This window comes from Peromyscus californicus, unplaced genomic scaffold, assembly GCF_007827085.1.
Source record: "Peromyscus californicus insignis strain IS unplaced genomic scaffold, ASM782708v3 Scaffold_4__1_contigs__length_199733344, whole genome shotgun sequence".
In the NCBI taxonomy this organism is placed as follows: domain Eukaryota; kingdom Metazoa; phylum Chordata; class Mammalia; order Rodentia; family Cricetidae; genus Peromyscus; species Peromyscus californicus.
Genome location: NW_026294562.1, coordinates 32,852,395 through 32,871,466, shown reverse-complemented (window position 1 = coordinate 32,871,466; position 19,072 = coordinate 32,852,395). Strand labels below are relative to the sequence as shown.

Below are 19,072 nucleotides of genomic sequence, written 5' to 3'. Positions count from 1 at the left end.
AAAGCCCAGAGATCAGAGCAGTAGCCAAGAGCTAAGACCACCTTATCTTACCACTCGCTGCCGTCCTTCCCCTGAGAGAGAGAGACCTTCTTCCTGTGTCCTGTCTTTTTATTGCCTTTCTGTTCTGCTTTCTCATGATTTCCTCGTCTGTTTATACAGACCTCCAGGTCTCTATGGTTGGTACTGGGATTAAAAGTTCAGGTCACCTTGCTTTGGATGTGTCCTTGACCACAGAGACTCTGCCTGCCATGTGATCGGATTAAGGGCGTGTGCTACCACCGCCTGACTCCTGCTTATGGCTTGCTGTGACTTCTGATCTCCAGGCAACTTTATTAACATACAAATAAAATCACATTTCAGCACAAATAAAATATCACCATAGACTATTCCATGGTTCTCAACACTGTAGAGCGGGGGTCAGGAGCAGAGCAGCCAGCAGTTCAAGCCCTCCTTCCTGAATAGTTTTGTACAGTTTTTCTGATACAGCAGTTGTTGAGGCTGTATTCATTACTCCACGAGGCAAACTTCCAGTCTCGGAAACAGGCATAGCCTCTCTTGTGTGTCCACTCATTGCCAAATTGTGAACACCCCCATGGTCCTTTCTTCTCTCCATCTGGCCAAAGTGAAGGTACCCAGAGCTCTGCGAGGGTGTCCCCCAGCCTCTAAATTACCCTTCTCATCACCTCTTTACTATATGGATGCTGTCCTCAGTGCCAGCACCTTGGTTAGTCCAGACAAGCTAAGGGTCAGTTGTAATCATTCACACCAAGACCTGAATGGCTAGATTTAATATGTCACCACTGTCTGGGATATTCTGCTTTTTTCAAAGGATGGTGCTAGTCTTTCAAATCAGATAACTAGTGGTACAGATTCTAAGCCCTTGAGTTCTTACCAGTGAGGGAGAAAATTAATTTTTGAGCTGAGGGTTTTTCCTGCTTGAGTGGGAAGGGCAGGGTGATAAAGAGAAAGGAAATGGAGATAGAGATAGAGACAGGGTGGAGATGACAGATGGGTGGGTGGGTGGGTAAATGGAATGACAATGTGGCAAAAGGCACAGGATCTGGGCCCAGACAGTCTGGAGTGTATCTCAGCTAAATCCTTTGCTGTCTAACTTTGGGGAAATTTCTCAGCCTCACTCTTTCACCAGTGAAAATGGAGATCCAAGTAGACTACTTCACTGGGTAGCTGTGGCAGGAAATGAGCTTCCACGTGAGGAGAGGTGTGGAGGGAAGGCTTCACCCAGTGGTTGTGTGGTGGGGACCCCTCAGAAAGCCACCCCAGTCTGGCTGTGAGCCGGCCTGTGACGGAATTTTGATTATTTCCTTCACCCAGGTTGGACTGAACCTAAGGTCCCCAGAACGTCACCACTTCACGTTGTCATCCTATCGTGCATCGTTGCTTTAATCTTCCTAGCTGCAGTGATGGCCCTGAGAAAGAAGCTCTGTGGAAAGCTGTGTTCTAGAAATAGGTGAGTGACCCACACACAGTAGGAGCTTGTGAGCCGAGGTGTGAGTCGAGGTGTGAGCCTCTGCTTGACTCACAGCAACCTGTGACCTACCAGTCTCCACTGCAAAACTTCAAGCCTAGGAGGACTTTGAGACTGCCCTGGGGACTTTTTACCTACTCCAAGAAGAAAATTCAGGGAGCTGAACCCATACAGAGATTTCTTTTTTTTAAAAGAGGATGTTCGTTTCTGTACTGAAAGAGGTTGCCTTGTGCTCGGAGCCTCCAGAGTGCTGTCTGGGTAATACAGGTGGCATTTGCTGGTGAGAGGTTGCCAGGAGCCTCTCTGAGGATTCTGTTAGCTTCTCGTTCTGGGCATGAGTTGGGTTAAACCTCCCTGGTCTCCTAGGAATCCACCCCTTCTGTCTGGGTAAGGAATGGAGAGAGAGAGGCTTGGGAGCCTTCTCAGTTTGGGGAAGTCTTTGTGACCATCGGCTTAGCCTGGGCCTTCTCATCATTTGCTCCTCTTCTACTGGACCCGCTGGGGCTGGGGTATGCCTGCAGCTTCATGTCCTAAATAGAGCTGTTCTTGTGTCTGTCTGTTCCTCACTTCCTGGAAAAAGACAATCTACAAAATCCCCAGGATGTATGTAGGGCTATCTGGTGCTTTGCTTAGCAGCACCTAGGCAGTCCCCGGTGAACTTCTTTCCACATCTACACTGGCTTTCTGTCAGAAAGGAAATGGTGTCTTTGACTAATGCATTTGGAGTGGGCAGCACCAGCCAGGCGGGGCGGGGCAGTGGGGACGGGGGAGGTTTTGGAGGCTGTCATCCTACACTGATGGGGACCTCATCTCACCTGTTGAAGTCCCATGTGTTTTGTCCATTGCCCTTTGTGTGCATTATCCGGGCTGACCACGAAACCTTTAACTGTAGAATTCAAGGAACTGTTGTCAAAAGAAAATATGATCTCAGCATTCAGGGGGAGGTGGGGACTGGAGGACGGAGCTGTCAAAGGCAGCCTGGGCTACTCAGTGAAGCCTAGCCTCAGGAGAGAAACTGTAAGGAGGAGGAAGGAGAAAGGGAGAGGGAAGACCAGTAAAGGGGGGTGGAGGGAAAGAAAGTGAAGGGAGGGAGGGAGAAAGGAGAGAGAAGAAAGGACACAGGAGAGAAGTGAGAGGAAGAGACAGAGAGGCAGGCGGGAGGTTTTTGTTTTTAAGTACTCAGGAAGGGAGTGGAAGAGCAAAGAAAGAGGAAACACTGAGTTTGTTCAGCAGGACTTTGGTTTTTACATAAAGTCCTCTCTGTCAACCCCTTGATCTCGGACTGCTGTGGCAAGCGAAGCTCGCTCAAGTCTTATGTCCTGCCCTTCACACTGATCTTACAAGCCGAGTTCCTGGCCTGGGGCCTGAGAACTCCTAGTCACTTCGAAAGGACAGCTTAACCATTCACAATAGTCAAGTTATGGAATCAGCCCAGGTATCTATCCATCAGTGGATGAATGGTTAAAGAAACTGTGATGTGTGTTCACAATAGAGTACTAGTCAACCATAAAGGAAAATAAAATGATGTCATTTTCAGGGGGGGTGAATGAACCTAGAGGTCATCATTTTAAACCCAACTCAGACAGTGCAGGCAGGTATTATATTTCCTTTCATATACAGATTCTAGGTTAAAAAATAATACATGGACAGGGTACCTGCACAAGGGGAAAGGAGGTACAGGTCGGTGAAAGGGAATGGATATGATTGAAGTGCATTGTATATGTGTGTGAAAAGCCATTATGATTAGGCTGGAGAGATGGCTCACAGAGGACCTGAGTTCCATTCCCAGCACCCACATCAGGGAGCTCACAATCGCCTGTAACTCCAGCTCTAGGGGATCTTATGCCCTCTTCTAGCCTCCCAGGGAGCTAAGTCAGTCCACCAAAGTGCCTGATTTGAGCTGTTACTGAGGGTCTAGAGTGTAAGGGATTGACTGTGACAACTGTGGCTAAGACAGGAAGTCCCACCTACCACTTCAGCCATGTATGTCTTGCACTGGGACCAGTGGCAAGTGGCATGTGAGGAGGCCTTAACTGTAATCCACTTCCACTGTGGTATATAGTTCTCTAGTCCTGCCTGGTAGAATCTCCGTTTCCTCCAGGTATCTACAGCCACTGTGCAAAGGTCTCCTTGCCAGAGCAGATCCCCATGAAGACCACATTAAACTGTCATGGCTGAAGAGGTAGGAGGGGCTTCCCGACTTTGCAGCAGCTGCACCATTAGCCCCTTCCACACTAGACCCTCATGAGGAACCTGAGTCAGGAGCCTTAACTTGTCCTTCTTCAGTTCTTTTTGGGGCCATTGTTGTCCTGAGACTGAAGTAAAAAAGATCGAGAAGTCTCTATCCCTTTCTTTCCAGAAGTCTCCTCGGCCCTTATACAGATTCACCCACCTGAGTATCACAACTCATGGTGCCTACTGGAGGACAGCCATTCCTGGTCCATAAAATGTCTTATTAACCATTCCTTGCAAAGAGCCATTCAATAGTTCAAAGATCCAGAGCGACATGATGTGTTCCAGAGAAGACATTGGCAAATTCACTGGCAAAAATATCAAGTTCTGTTATAGCTAGGCCTAAGTTTCATGAATGTGAAAACTGTGTTTCTCTCATCAATAGATATATTTGCAATATCTAAAAACATTATCTGGTATGTGTAAGATGATGCTTAATAAAACTGTAAGTTTTTTCTATTTCTTATTCTATTTGTATACATACATGCGTATGTATGTATGTATAATGAATTGTAGACATTTCATCCCCCATTCCTCACTCTTATTCCTCTCCCTTTCCTATGGACATTCTTCCCAACAAGCCCCTCCTCTGCTTTCTTCTTTCTGTGTGTGACTCACTGAGTTTAGTTGGAGTTGCTTGCAGGAGCATGGGAGGAAGTTATTTAAAGAAAAGTCAACATGTCAGTAGCCACACCACTGAAGAAAATGACACCAATCATCAACCGCCAATAGCCCCTTAGAAGGGGGTGGGCACCGTGGCCTCCTCTCTTATCCATGATGAAATGTTGACAGGACCAGTCTTATGCAGGTCTTGAGTGGATAGCCATGCTATGCTGGGTTCCTGAATGCAATGGCTATGTCAATCTTTTTGTTGCACATCTCCCCACCCTCTGTCCCTTACATTCCTTCTTTCCCCTTCTTCTATAATGTCCCCTGAGCCTTGCAGGGGGTGATATAGATATCCCATTTAAGGCAGAACGCCCCACCATTGCTTACTCTTGGACTCTGGCTAGTTATGGGTCTCTGCAGTGCTCACTAGAATCATAGACATTGATTCTACAGTCTGCTATCTGAAGGTGAGCACTCGAGACCTGCTCGGACTGATATAACAGCCATCTGTGGCCATTTGAGTTTAGGACTTAGTAGCCATATTTAAAGCATTTACACATGGTAGCTAGAGGCTGCAATAGCGGACACTATAGATACCCAACATTACCATCACTGCAGGGAATCCTATTGCATGGTACTGTGAGAAATCCCTTCTAAGCGCCTTTTCTCTTAATTACGAGTTTTGCCTAAGGCAGGGAATGGCACCTTTATTTTTCCCAAGCGGGAACTGAGGTTCTGAAAAGCCATGTGAAAAAGAAAAGAAAAGCCATGTGGTCTCCCAAAGTCACACAACATAGACTCGAATGCAGATCCATAGGTCTGTCAGACTCTAAAACTTGTGACCTTTTCATGACAAACCAGTTTAATAAAAACTAGCAATATGGATAGTATTATCCATAGGAGGGAAGAACAAGTCTTAATCTAAAGAACTGAGTGGACTGTCATTCATATATTGGGCTAGTCACAAAGCCAAATCAGAGTCCCATAGCAGTTACCTGCCACAGAGTCTAGATTTATAGAATTTATTAACTATGGGTGACCTAAATGAATGAGGATTCCAAAAAACTTGGCAAATGACCAATAACCAGTTCAAAGTGAAATGTATAGTGAATCTGGTGTTTGTTGGTGCTTACCCATGCTGCATCACATCGCTTCGTTACCACGTGGTTCTGAACATGCAGCACAGTCACTTTATACCCTGCAAGCTGTCACAACAATGCAGCACCAAGGACTGCTGCAGAAACCATGGTCTGCTTCGAGACTGTTGTGTGTTATGATTTGCAGTGTTTTTATTGAACATACATACCTTACTGAAATATAATGCTTTAATTACAAAAAAAAATTATTTTGTTTCTTTTTTCAAGAAAGGGTCTCACTAGAAAGCTCTAGCTGTCCTGGAACTCACTCTGTAGACCTGGCTAGCCTGGATCTCATTGCCTGTCTCTGCTTCCCAAGTGCTGGAATTAGAGGTGTGTGCCACTACATGTCACACAAAACACTTTTAATATTTTTCTACCGTCAATCCTCAGCATATATCAAACTCGTATAACTTTTTATTTAGCTGCGTTAGAAAATGGGGGTTGAAAGTAGAAAAGTCTGGAACAAGTCTTCAGATCTTGAGAACTGTGTTTCCCAAACTCTGGGCAAGAACCAGGTTTTGTGTGTATGTCATGTGTGTGTGTTCAGTTTTCAAAGTGTTCTTGGTACCTTCATAATCTACACTGTAAATGAATTCTTAAAAACTGCAATGGAAAGCCAAGTCTGTAATCCTAGGCTCAGGAGGCTGAGGCAGGAGAATTTCCTGTTTGAGATCAGCTAAGGCTACATAGTTTGAGGTCTGTATGTAATGAAAAAACACAAGAACATAGTAGTTCCAACTTTTATTCATATTTTATTTTATCCATGTATACATGCAGGTGTGTGTGTGTGCACACACATACGTGTGCAGGTGTGTGAGTACATACATGTTCATGCATGACAGGGGCACATGTCTATGCCTGTGTGTAGAATACTGATATCAACCTCGGGTGCCATATACCTTGTTTTCTCCACACAAAGTGTCCCCCTGAGATTTGAGGCTGGCCACTGAGCCCCAGAGATGCATTTGTCTCCGAAGCATGTGCTACCACACTCAGCTTTTCACACGGATGCTGGGGATCAAGCTCAGGTCCTCATAATTGTGCAGCAACTGTTTACTAAATTATCTTCCCATTTTTATTAGATACAACAAATATAACACATTTCAATAACAGAAAAAAAACAAAATAACAAAGTAATGTTTATAAAAGTCTCTAAATTTTAGACTCAACTACTAATCCTCATCTGATCATGAACTGGTAACTAGCATTTGTGCAGCCAACACCAGCCCAAGGAGTAGATTTCCAGTGGTCCTAAAGGATCGAGTCAGAACTTCATAACTATCTAAACCAAAAACCAAAGACTGTGGTTTCTGGCCTAAGGCCCATGGAGAACAGTAACATTGTCACTGCAGAGAGGCTGCCCCTGAAAATGGCCACTCTCGGGAACAGTTCCTCTGAGTTAACCACTGGGCTCCTTTTAAACACAAATCTTCTTGAAAACGACACGTTGACACATCGGTTTTGTTATGGGATTGACCATCGGAGCCCAGGCCAAGGTCAGGATGCTCAGGATGGAGTTAGCAAAGGTCTGATCAGCAAGGAAGCAACAGAGGCCGTCAGGACAGTTCAGCCAGCTGAGTGTCAAGGGAAAGAAATCTGATGGGGAAGAACAAGTGCAACTAGAGGTTAAGGAAGAAATGAAACCAGAAAAACTTGATGCTAGCAGCAACTTGTTGTGCAAACTTGTGCTTTTGTTCTTGAAGCAACTCTGACATCAGGTTTTTACACCGTAGTGTAAATGAAGCAACCAAGCCTTGTGTTCTACTCCAGGATGGGCAGGTATGAAGTGTCAGTCAAAAAGGATGTTCAAAAAAGCCAATGGAAACCCACTATTTCACAAGCTATATGTATTTTTCATCTAATCTATGCATTCATATGATCTACAAATTTATATTAAGGAGTTTAGTTAGAGTTACTTTACATAGGGGATAATGACAACATTCCTCCCAGAAGCCATAGGTTGCCAAACAAGAAGTCCAGTGGAAGATGTGGGATGGCTTCCCCTCCAGTTGTTGCTCAAGGGTATCCTGGAGACTCCCAAAACAACACAAGCTTACGGAAGACGTGGGACACAGAAATATTAAGTCAGTACCAATGGAAGCTTCTTCTCTGATAGCCAGCTTTCATAGTGCCACAGATACAGTGCAAGCTGCAGGTGGGGTGAGCCATCAACATCTTATCCAGCTGAGAATCCTGTGAGCTACAGTAATGACTGGCATGGCAAGATACACCCACAGGTGCGGTAGTGGCAATAACATCAGGGGTGTAACCCGCCGCATTCTGATTGAACTTAAGGCCCACTCCACAGGAGTAACTGCATGGCTGGTACTGTATCTGTGGCCAGGAACCTATGACTGGAGAGCTTGTAGGTTCTGAGGGTGAGCCTGCGACAATGATTTTGCTAAAAGGACAATCGTATCAATCTGCTCTCTAAATTTGTATCTCTATATTTATAGATTAGTGCAGCTCCCAGACCTTACCAGGAAGTTTCTTTATGCAGTGGACTGGGGTTAGCACAGACACTCACAATTGCACGAAGTTCAGAGAATACTTGTCCGTGGAGAGTTCAGCTACCAAGAGGACATCTATATCCCACCCCCACCCCCTCTAAGCTATGAATTGTCGTAGTTAGGGTTTCTATTGCTGCAATAAAACACCATGACCAAAGAGCAAGCTGGGGAGGAAAGGGTTTCTTCTGCTTACACTTTCCTATTCCTGTTCATCGTGGAAGGAAGTCAGGACGGTGTACTGAGTGGTTTTGTGTGTCAACTTGACACAAGCTAGAGTCATCAGAGGAAGGAGTCTCAGCTAAGGACATGACTCGATGAGATTCAGCTGGAAGGCATTTTCTCATTTAGTCATCAATAAGGGAGAGCCCAGCCCATGGTGGGTGGTGCCATCCCTAGGCTGTTGGTCCTGGTTTCTATAAGAAGGTGGACCGGGCAAGCCATGGGAAGCAAGCCAGTAAGCAGCTTCCCCTCCCCCATGGCTTCTGCATCAGCTCCTGTCTCAGGACCCTTCCCTGTTTGAGTTCCTGTCCTGACTTCCTTCAGTGATGAACAGCAATGCTGAAATATAAGCCAAATAAACCCTTTTCCTCTCCAACTGGCTTTTTGGTCATGGTGTTTCATTGTAACACTAGAGACCCTAAGACATTAGGTAGAAACCCAAACAGGGCAGGAACCTGGAGGCAGGAGCTGATGCAGAGACCGTAGAGGAGTGCTGCTCACTGACCTGTTCCCTATGGCTTGCTCAGCCTGCATTTTCATAGAACCCAGGACCACCAGCCCAGGGATGGCACCACCCACAATGGGCTGAGACCTCCCCCATTGATTACTAATTAAGAAAATGCCCTACAGCTGGTTCTTATGGAGGCATTTTTCCAATTAAGATTCCCTCCTTCCGGATAACTCTAGTTTGCACGTCAGGTTGACATAAAACCAGCCAGTACAGAGACCATCAAGGAGGAAGAAGCAGATTGTAAGAGCCAGAGTTTGGGAAGGACAGGCACAAACAGTGTCTCCTGGACATCGATGGGACTGCTGTGCTCATGAATTCACAACACCTATGGCTACCTGCTGTAGCTTGAGTTTTTTTGTCTGGCCCACAGTCAGGGCAAATCTCTCTCACCCGCCAGTCCCAAGCCGTTCAAACCCAATCAAGTAAACACAGAGACTTATATTGGTTACAAACTGTATGGCCGTGGCAGGCTTCTTGCTAACTGTTCTTACATCTTAAATTAATCCATTTCTATTAATCTATACCTTGCCACGTGGCTTGTGGCTTACCGGTACTTTACATCTTCCTTATCCTGATGGCGGCTGGCCGTGTCTCCCCCCTTAGCTTCCTGTTCTCTCAATTTTCCTCTCTGTTAGTCCCGCCTATACTTCCTGCCTGGCCACTGCCAATCAGTGATTTATTCATTGACCAATCAGCAACACATTTGACATACAGACCATCCCACAGCAACCTGCACAAGACCCGCACTAGGTGGAGCGTTCACAACATTCTAACATAGAGCCAGGAGGAGCTCAAGAGCCCCCACACCTATCTGAGAAGTTATTGACAGTTGATGTGTTCTGGGGAAGGGAAAAATCGGTTTTCTTTAAGTGTATGGTCCCTGGTAAGTTGACCATGCTCTGATGGATGGTGATATTGGGGCAGTATGGGGAGAGGAGCATGGTCAAAATCCATTCTATGCACTTACAAAACTCAAAGAATTAATAAAACGTATTTTAAGTGACTGGGAGGAGTGATACTGAAGCTAGACATTTCTGGGATTCTTGTTTTGCAGACAGCGAATTCCACCACCACAATACAAAAGTGAACGGAACTATGAGTCAACACGGTTTTGCTTTTCTTTCTCAGCTCCTTCCCTATCTCAGCTTGAACTGATAAATTCAATTATCCCCCAGTATCCATGGGAATTGGTTCTAGCCTCGCTTAAATTAGTGAATCTTCATGTCCCTTTGGTAAAATGGCTCAATATTTGCAGATAACCTATCTACACCTGCACAGAGGCTTGAAATCATTTTGATTACTTAAAATACCTATTACAATGCAAATGCTTTGTAAATATTAGTTACATTGTGTTGTTTACTGAACAATGACAAAAACAAGCATGGATTAGTTACTTTTCTCAATGCAGTGACCAAACGCCAGACAAGAAACAATTTCAGGGAGAGGTCTATTTTGGATCATGGTTTGAGGGGCTATATAGTCCATCATGGAGGGGGAAGGTGTGGGAGCAAGTACCTCCATGGCAGTGGGAGCATGTGTACCAACTGCTGGCTCATATCTCAGTTCCACAGGAAGTACCCATGGAACAGGAAGTAGGAACAAGCTATTGACCTCAAGGCCAAACCCCACTAACCTACTTCCTCCAGCTAAATCCCACCTCATTAATGGTCCATGCCCTCCCAAACGCATCACCAGCTGGGGACCGGGTATTCAAACACAGGAGCCTGTGAAGGATATTTTTCCTGCAAATGGTAACAAAAAGTCTGTGCAAATGTCTTTTGAATGTCCGCTCTAAACAACTGCCAGCTAAGCCCACCTGAAGCCAATTTTTCTGCTCATTGAGAAAGTGATAGTAAAGGAATTATGAGGAAGATGACTCTGGAGCCATGGTTAAGTGCTCCAGCTTCGTGCCTTCCAGGGCTGACACCGTTTGGTCTGTTTCCCTGCCCTCTGGAGGCCTCTCTAGAGCAGAAGTCAGGTGCTGTGGCTATCCACCCAGCTCTGGGATGGACTATGGGTGGAGTGTTGCTAGAGTTTTCCTGACTGACCCACAGTCAGGACAAATCTCTCTCACCCGCCAGTCCCACAGCCGCTCAAACCCGATCAAGTAAACACAGAGACTTATATTGATTACAAACTGTATGGCCGTGGCAGGCTTCTTGTTAACTGTTCTTACAGCTTAAATTAATCCATTTCTATTAATCTATACCTTGCCACGTGGCTTGTGGCTTACCGGTACTTTACATCTTCCTTGTCCTGATGGCGGCTGGCAGTGTCTCTCCCACCCAGCTTCCTGTTCTCTCAATTCTCCTCTCTGTTAGTCCCGCCTATACTTCCTGCCTGGCCACTGCCAATCAGTGATTTATTCATTGACCAATCAGCAACACATTTGACATACAGACCATCCCACAGCAGTGGAGGAAATTTAAGTTCTAGGTAGGTTCTAGGCAGGTCCTAGGGACTCTAACAACTTCCTCAGGACCCCTCAGCCTGGCCTGGATGGACACAATTGTTTCCATCCATGACCTGAAAATATGAGGGTAGCTTAAAGCATCTGATTTTGAGTCTTCCAACATAGAAGGCTCTGGAAAACCCAGTCTTACTTTTCTAACAGATATTTCTATTTCCTGTATTATAAAATATATATTTTTGTTATTTCATATTTTAAAGTCCTCAGTTTAAGTGTTCCATCCTACATCATTTTAGCCTGTCATACCACCAAGATAAACTAACCAAGCAAAAGTCCCAGCTCCCGTCCTCTGTATAGACGCTTTCCCTGAAATGCATTTTGAGCAGCTCACTGTGTGGCTGTGCCTGGGTGGGTACACACATGCTCTCCCACTACACTGCTCAGCAGCCCTGTCTCTGGGTCTGTTGGAATCTTTGGGTGGATTGCAATGGGAAAATAGTTGCCAGGGGACTCAGTGGTGTCATTCTCTGTCACCTCTGTGGTAGACGTGCAGTAGAACAATGTGGAGTTAGTGGCTTAAAGTGTGGCTTTAACACTACACTGTTGATTTTATGCCTTGTCTTAGTCGGGATTACCATTGCTGTGACCAAACACCAAGACCAAAAGGCAAGCTGGGGAGGAAAGGGTTTATTCTGCTTACACTGCCATATCACAGTTCATCATCAAAGGATGTCAGGACAGGGACTCAAACAGGGCAGGAACCTGGAGGCAGGAGCTGATGACATGGAGGACAAGAAGAGGACATGGAGGTGTGCTGCTCACTGCCCTGCCCCCTATGGCTCACTCAGCCTGCTTTCTTATAGAACCCAGGACCACCAGCCCAGGGATGGAACTACCCACAATGGGCTGGGCCCACCCTCATCAATAACTAAGAAAATGCCCTACCGCTGGATCCTATGGAAGCATTTTCCCAATTAAGATTCCTTCCTTCCAGATAACTGTAGTTTGTGTTCTCGTTGACGTAAAACCAGCCAGCACACACCTGGATCTTAAGAATGGCTTTTGCTCAGAGAATAATCATTATAAAGCTGTATGCTTTACTTGTAAAATATTAAAATACATTTTAAAACTTAAAAAGCAGGAACAGGAAAATTACCCACAAACATGTAATGTGGACATTTTGTTTTGTTTTGTTATTTTCAAACATTGTCAACCTATAGTTGGTCGAACCACTGGGTGTGGAACATGGAGATAAAGAGGGGCAACTGTATCCATGGTTGTGCTAATTAATTCATGAAAGTTGAATAGGATCAGTGTACGCAGATCCTAATTGGTAACATTTCTACTAAGCTTGTTCTTGCGATTTGTGTCTTGCTCCCTGTCTTTGTTGGAGAGCAAACATGGCATCCATTTCAGGCTGGAAGCAATCAGGCCATTGTTTGCTCTGTCTGTATCCCTAAATTGTCCTCACTGATACTATATGGGAGGTCTGTACTTGTAATGTTAGAAATGCAGTCAAAATTTACTAGTGAGACAATTACTCAGCTGTGGTACAATTGGCTGAGGATTTTGCAACCAACTGTGATTAAGAAATAGGTTGTGGGGCTCAGTTGGGAGCAGCCCAGGGCTAATGAAGCCTCTTGATAAGGGTGATAGACTCACAGCTGGAATTGGTAAAAGAGAAGGGATGCACTGTGGGTGTCAGAAGGGAGGGTGCTATGGTCCTGCAGCCTGGTTGAATGAAGGGTGTAGAGCTTGGGAAGCAGGGCTTCTGGGACCAGATAGGCTTGAGTCATGTGGGACAATGGGAATGTCTAGCTTGCTTGGTAAAAAGTCACTTCTTTTGTGGTCTAGCAATGATGTGGTGTAGCACTTGAGTTGACCAAAATGATACAGGAGAATCAGACTTTGAAATACCTTTGTGTCGGGAACTCAGAATATTTAAGCTGCTCCTTTTAGAATTCTGCTGTGGAGAGCACCCCAATTCCAAAACCACCAGCTGTGAAAATAACCCCAGAAAGCCTTCAGCTCAACCATAAGAGATGTCAATCATCAGTACAAATGTGATGAAAAAGAGTTAACGTGGGCCCTCAGTCCTTTCCCCACGCCTACCAACAACTGGTCTGAAAGCCATTACTGTAGGCCCAACACCCTGGACACAGAGCCAATGATGAATACGGGAGCCCTTCCTTCGGTCACCAATGCTTCCTATAAATGATGAATTATGATAGATCCTGGTACAGGGAGTACAGAGCAGGTCAAAAGCTGCCTAAATACTGGCACTAGGTTTTCAACTTTTAGACTCTTCTTGTCTTTCCAGATGCCTAACTTACTACAGTTTCTTTTTCCATAAAAAAGGGATTAGCAGGCAATGAAGATATAAAGAAACTGTATGTGTTTACCCACTGGATATTCTCAAATGGTCTTACATAAGCCATAAGAGGAAAAATGCAGCATAGGGCCGATCCACACTGAGTTCTTCTGATTACACTGAGCTCGGAGTCAGCAATTAGATTTGCTTGACTCAACAGTTTCCCATCAGGCCTGGCAAGCCTGATTAAAATATCTATTTCTTCAGAAATGAAATTCCCAATTCCCATAAATGATATCCTTGACCCAGAGGCACCTGCTTGTGTAAGTGACTCCTTCCACTACTCAGGACGGAAGACATGGGATAGGCCTGAGAGCAGAGGTGAGAAACTCTGATTCCCAGCCAGCAGGCGGTGCCAGGGAAGGAGGTCGGAGGTAACTAGGGAGTGGGGATGGTGGCCAGTTGGAGAACTCAGCCTGCTGGGTCAGTTCTCGCCTGTCACTGCCAAGAAGATGGAAATGTAGACGTTTATGTAATGTCTGCTAGTTATTAAATGCTAGATGAAAAGATTTTCAAATAACAAGTTAGCCAAATCAGACACACCCCCAGGGGATCCATCTGCAGCTTCTGGGCTAGAGGTAAAATACCAACAGCTAGCCCTAAGGTGCTGGTCACTGGGGAAGAAACAAGCATCTGAGAACTCAAAGGACACATAAAGACTTGTTCAGTCTTCTGAACGCCTCACCCTCTTGTGTGCCCACATGTACAGCAGTATTAGAGCATCTTTGTTGAGCCAACAGCATCGTGAGTATTTTGTAACAAATATTTATCCATGTAACCAGAAAAGTCTCATTCTTATCTGACATGTAAAATGAAGTGACTAGAGAAGAAGTGTCATAACCAGGAAAACTGGTCCCTGTTATTGGGGACCAGGGTCTCTCCAGGGAAACAAAGCCTGTGGGGTGTGTGTGGGGGAGAGTGACAGAGGGAAAGACAAATAGATTCATTTTAAAGGATTGGCACTCATGATCATGGGCACAGTGAGACTGAGCTTTGTGAAGTAGACCATCGGGCTGGAAACTGAGGCAGGCCACATTACATTCTCTAGGCAGAGGTTGTTTTTTGTTTGTTTGTAAGTTTTCTTCGTCTCTGGGAACTGGGTTTGCTCTCAAGTCCTCACTTGATTAAAAGGCACCCACACTTTGGAATATAATCTACTTAAAATGTACCTGATACTACATGTTAACTGCATCTCTAAAGCTCATGGCAACCTCTAGACTATCATTTGATAAGACAATGGGTGCCGTAGCCTACCCAAGTAGATAGAACAAATTGACCAAGAGAGGAGGGTGCAGTCTTGGCCATCCACTTGGCCGAGTGCATGGAGTAAGTCGGCTTGTTGTAACTGCCAGAGCCTTTGAAAACAGAAGTAAAGGGCCTGGGGCTGGCTCAGTGGTTATTCTTGCAGAGGACCCAGCATCTATGTTGAGCAACTCACAACTGCCTGTAATTCCAGCTCCAGGGCATCTGACACCCTATGAAATGTTTCATCATAGTGTAGCTGTCTGTGGTCCACAGAACCAAGGGGGAGGCTCTTGCAGTAGTTCTGGGAAGAGTATACTGGGGCAGTCAATGGTAGAGTGTGGCACGAACGGCTTTGAGCCACGCTGGTTCAGACACATGGGTTCTCCCTCCAGGCTATTTTGAGAGGTTATATAGGTTCTAATCAGTGATTTCTTTATTTTCCTGTTTGTGGTCTCTTCTTCCCAGATCTGGACCTGTGGTCCTGGGAGTCGGGATGATCTGACAGGACATCCTCAGGAGGCTCTGGACTCTGCGTGAGGACCCCTTGGCCTGCAGAACCTGCCATTTGCACTTCTCAAATGCTTTGGATGATGACCGAGCACTCCCATCAGGAGCCTGCAAGGAACATCTGGTGTTCCCCGCCTCGGTCTCGAGACTCCATCTGAACAAGTACAACTGCACTTTAGAAACTCATCCCAGGGGTCCTGGACCCCAGTAAGGGCCTGAGAGCAAAAAGAATTGTTTTCCCCTGGGTTTCCACAGGGAGATGTGGAAATTCCCCATTAGTAAAACAGATTGTCATAGAGTTATTTATATCCATCATTTCCTCTGGCGGTTGGAAGCTTCAGACAGGTTTTGTATAAACACAGTCATAACTGTTGGGTTTCACAGCTTCCTAGTATCCTGGCAGCCTCTGAAGTTCTAATTGACAGGAAGCAGACAAGCACACATGAAGTACACAACCTTGGGATAAGGCATTTGTTTTGACCTTGCTTTTTTAAGGGCTGAGTCACGAGGCATTTGCTGTAACCTGTAATGTCCCTATGTTTCTTGGTGTTCTCTTGTTCAACTACATCTTTCCCTTAACACAAAGCGTTGTAGGGTTTTGCTGCTGCTGTTGTTGTTTTTCAGTGGTATCACCTTAAGAAAAAATGTCATGTCAGTGTGTTGTGCCTTCGGAGATTTCAGATGAGTAGCCGCAAGTTAAGCCAACTTCCCTAGCCTTCTGTGTGATTTTACAGTGAACCTTCTAGTAGCTCCGTTTCGACAGCTGTAATGTGGTGCTGTCATTAGTTAGGGCATTTGATGAAGGAAGTCTTTTCTGGAAGTCTTTTCAGGTCTCATTGTGCTCAGACGACAAAAAGGTGCTAAATGTGGTCTGTATGCTGGAACCATGAAACTCAGTGAATTTACTGACCTGTGAACTATCCAAATGTCACATTAGCTACTGTGACAGCTGTAGGTTAGTGGACCTGAAGCAAGTGTTTACCCGGTGTTTAGACTGAGCAGAATCTGGAGTTAATGAGATGAAAGGGTGTTATATTATATCATATAATACTATATATAAATATAGTATAAAATATTATACTATGTTTTGTCTCAGGACTTTTTACCTTTCTTTCATTCTGCATGTCCTACTTTCCTGCTTCCTCTGTGTCCGGCTGCCTGGCTGCCTGGCCTCTGGTGTTCCCCTCTCCTTTCTCCTCCTTTTTCTCCTTCTCTCTCAAGCCTAGATTCCTCCTCCTCCTTATTCTCTCTGCCCACCAGTCATGCCTATTCCTTTACTGCCTAGCTATTGGCTGTTCAACTTTTTTTGGGGGGGGGTGTTGTTTTGTTTTTCGAGACAGGGTTTCTATGTGTAGTTTTGGTGCCTGTCCTACATCTTGCTCTGCAGACCAGGCTGGCCTCAAACTCACAGAGATCCACCTGGCTCTGCCTCCCAAGTGCTGGGATTAAAGGCGTGCGCCACTGCCTCCCGTCTCTGTTCAACTTTTTTTTTTTTTTGGTTTTTCGAGACAGGGTTTCTCTGTGTAGCTTTGCGCCTTTCCTGGATCTCGCTCTGTAGACCAGGCTGGCCTCGAACTCACAGAGATCCGCCTGCCTCTGCCTCCCGTGTGCTGGGATTAAAGGCGTGCGCCACCACCGCCCGGCTTCAACTTTTTATTAGACCAATCAGGTGCCTTAGGCAGGCCAGGTGAAACTGTGACACATCTTTGCATAATTAAACAAATGCAACATAAATAAATGCAACACACCTTTACATAGTTAAAGTAATATTCCACAACATAGACAAATGTAACACACCTTTCCATAGTTAAAGTAATATTCCATAAGGTGCATCTTAGTCTTTCTTCATCTGCCTGCACAAAAGAGGGAATGCTTTTGAAGCACAAACATGTAACTGTTTATTGGGAACTTCTGAGGTGTCATTTGCAGCAAGGTGGGTCTCTCACTGCTTCCATGCCATGGCCTAAGATTCCCATTGGGGAAGCAGACCCTCCCAGTACCAGAGAGCAGTGCAGACAGAAAAGTAGTTCTGGGTATAGACCTACTTATGCTAGACCCCACCTCTCAGGTGCATGATTGGCAGGCCGAATCCTGATTGCCAGTCAATGTTGAGTGGTTTGTTTGCTTTATTAGGAATCAGTGGCAAAATGGATTCTGACAAAATATTGCCATCTGTGGCCCTTGCTGGGGCTGTTTTTCTAGGATATCAAATAGAGAAAGGGCCGTCTAGATCCAATATCCTCAAATCCTAAGAGCAGACTATAAGGTCCAGTGTGTTAACTGTTTTACACTGTGACCTCTCACATTAACCCCTAGCATTTACCAAATAGTTACTACATGCTTGATACTGTTAAGCATTTTCTACACACCATTGAAGTGACTCCTCTCCAAATCCTCTAAAAGGGGCACTATTAATGACTTCATGTCACACACAAGGAGCCCAGAGCCCAGAGAGGTTAGACGATCTGGCCAGGGCTTCTACATTGTTTAGAAGGAAGTGAGCAAGGACATCAGACCCATATTTATTACAGCCTTTAATGTGCTCTGGCTTCCCTGGATGGGACTTCAAGGTGGACTTCTGCCACTTGCATATGCCCAGTGGTATTTTGACTGGTCAAGGACTAATTTCACGCTCACTCTTCCTGGGGAGATTCAAGAGATGTGGAGGGGAAGTACAGGTTTGGGGCCCAAGATTCAAACTCTAGCTTAACTATGTAAGCCTTTAGATCCACCAGATGACCTCCTTAAGCATTAATTCACCTATCTGAAAAATTCGTAGTAAAAGAACAGTGCTTATCACTGTCCTGTATCAGGCACTATTATGTGCTGTGTGCAATGAGTACTTGATAAATATGTGTCAGTGTGAATCCCCCAAAATACCAGCCACTGTCCCCACAGCAAAGGCAGCACAGCATTCAGGCATTATTAGCTGATCTATCAGCAGGTCAGCATTCAGGCATTATCAGCTGACTTATCAGCAAGCACAGCATTCAGGCATTATTAGCAGCACAGCATTAAGGCATTATCAGCCAATTTATCAACAGCAGATTTCTCCTAGTCCCATTCCTAAAGAAACTTCCAGCCTAAATATGTTGCACGGGCTTTCAGTCCAGAAGCTCCTATGCAGGCCTCAACTTTAGCACAGTCAAAGTGCTCACTGGTCCCGGTGTGTCTTACACAGGCCCCTCCACCCACAGTGTCTCATTTCTGGAACCTCAAGCCTTCCTGGAAAAAGTCTGTCCATGATTTAATCATTAGCTGACCTAGGAGATATACTCCTTTTAATCTTCCTCCAACATTGTCACCTGACTTTCCTTAGAGCACAAATCTCTCTCTCTCTCATATATATATATTTTATATATATATATATATAATATATATATATATATATATCTGTGTGTGTGTGTGTCCCACTCAAGAAGTACATATATGTTTTCATTTTTGAACTATGGGAACTAGAGCACACTTTTAATCTCCCCTCTTGGACCCCTGGAAGGCAGAGAAAGCCTAGAATCTTCCCGTTCCCACAGTACCTTGTAGGAGATAGGTCCGTTGTACATGACTGACTCTGAATGTCTTCATATATTGAGGATAAAATTACACTCATTAGTCTAACTTTTTATTACTTTAATGTGACTGGCTGAAAAGTGAATGATGACAATTTTTTTTTTTTTTTTTGGTTTTTCGAGACAGGGTTTCTCTGTGTAGCTTTGCGCCTTTCCTGGGACTCACTTGGTAGCCCAGGCTGGCCTCGAACTCACAGAGATCCGCCTGGCTCTGCCTCCCGAGTGCTGGGATTAAAGGCGTGCGCCACTACCGCCTGGCGAATGATG

General features: G+C 45.1%; 1 protein-coding gene across 1 annotated transcript in view; it reads left to right on the top strand.

Moving 5' to 3' along the window:
* The window catches only part of Pdcd1lg2 (programmed cell death 1 ligand 2), a 34,237-nt gene extending 15,672 nt beyond the window's left edge, over positions 1-18,565 (top strand). The window contains exons 4-5 of the mRNA XM_052714247.1: positions 1,333-1,468; positions 15,198-18,565. Coding sequence (XP_052570207.1) covers positions 1,333-1,468; positions 15,198-15,234 — 173 coding nt within the window. The 3' untranslated portion in view covers positions 15,235-18,565. The remainder of the gene's footprint in view (positions 1-1,332; positions 1,469-15,197) is intronic.
* Positions 18,566-19,072: the final 507 nt, after the last annotated feature.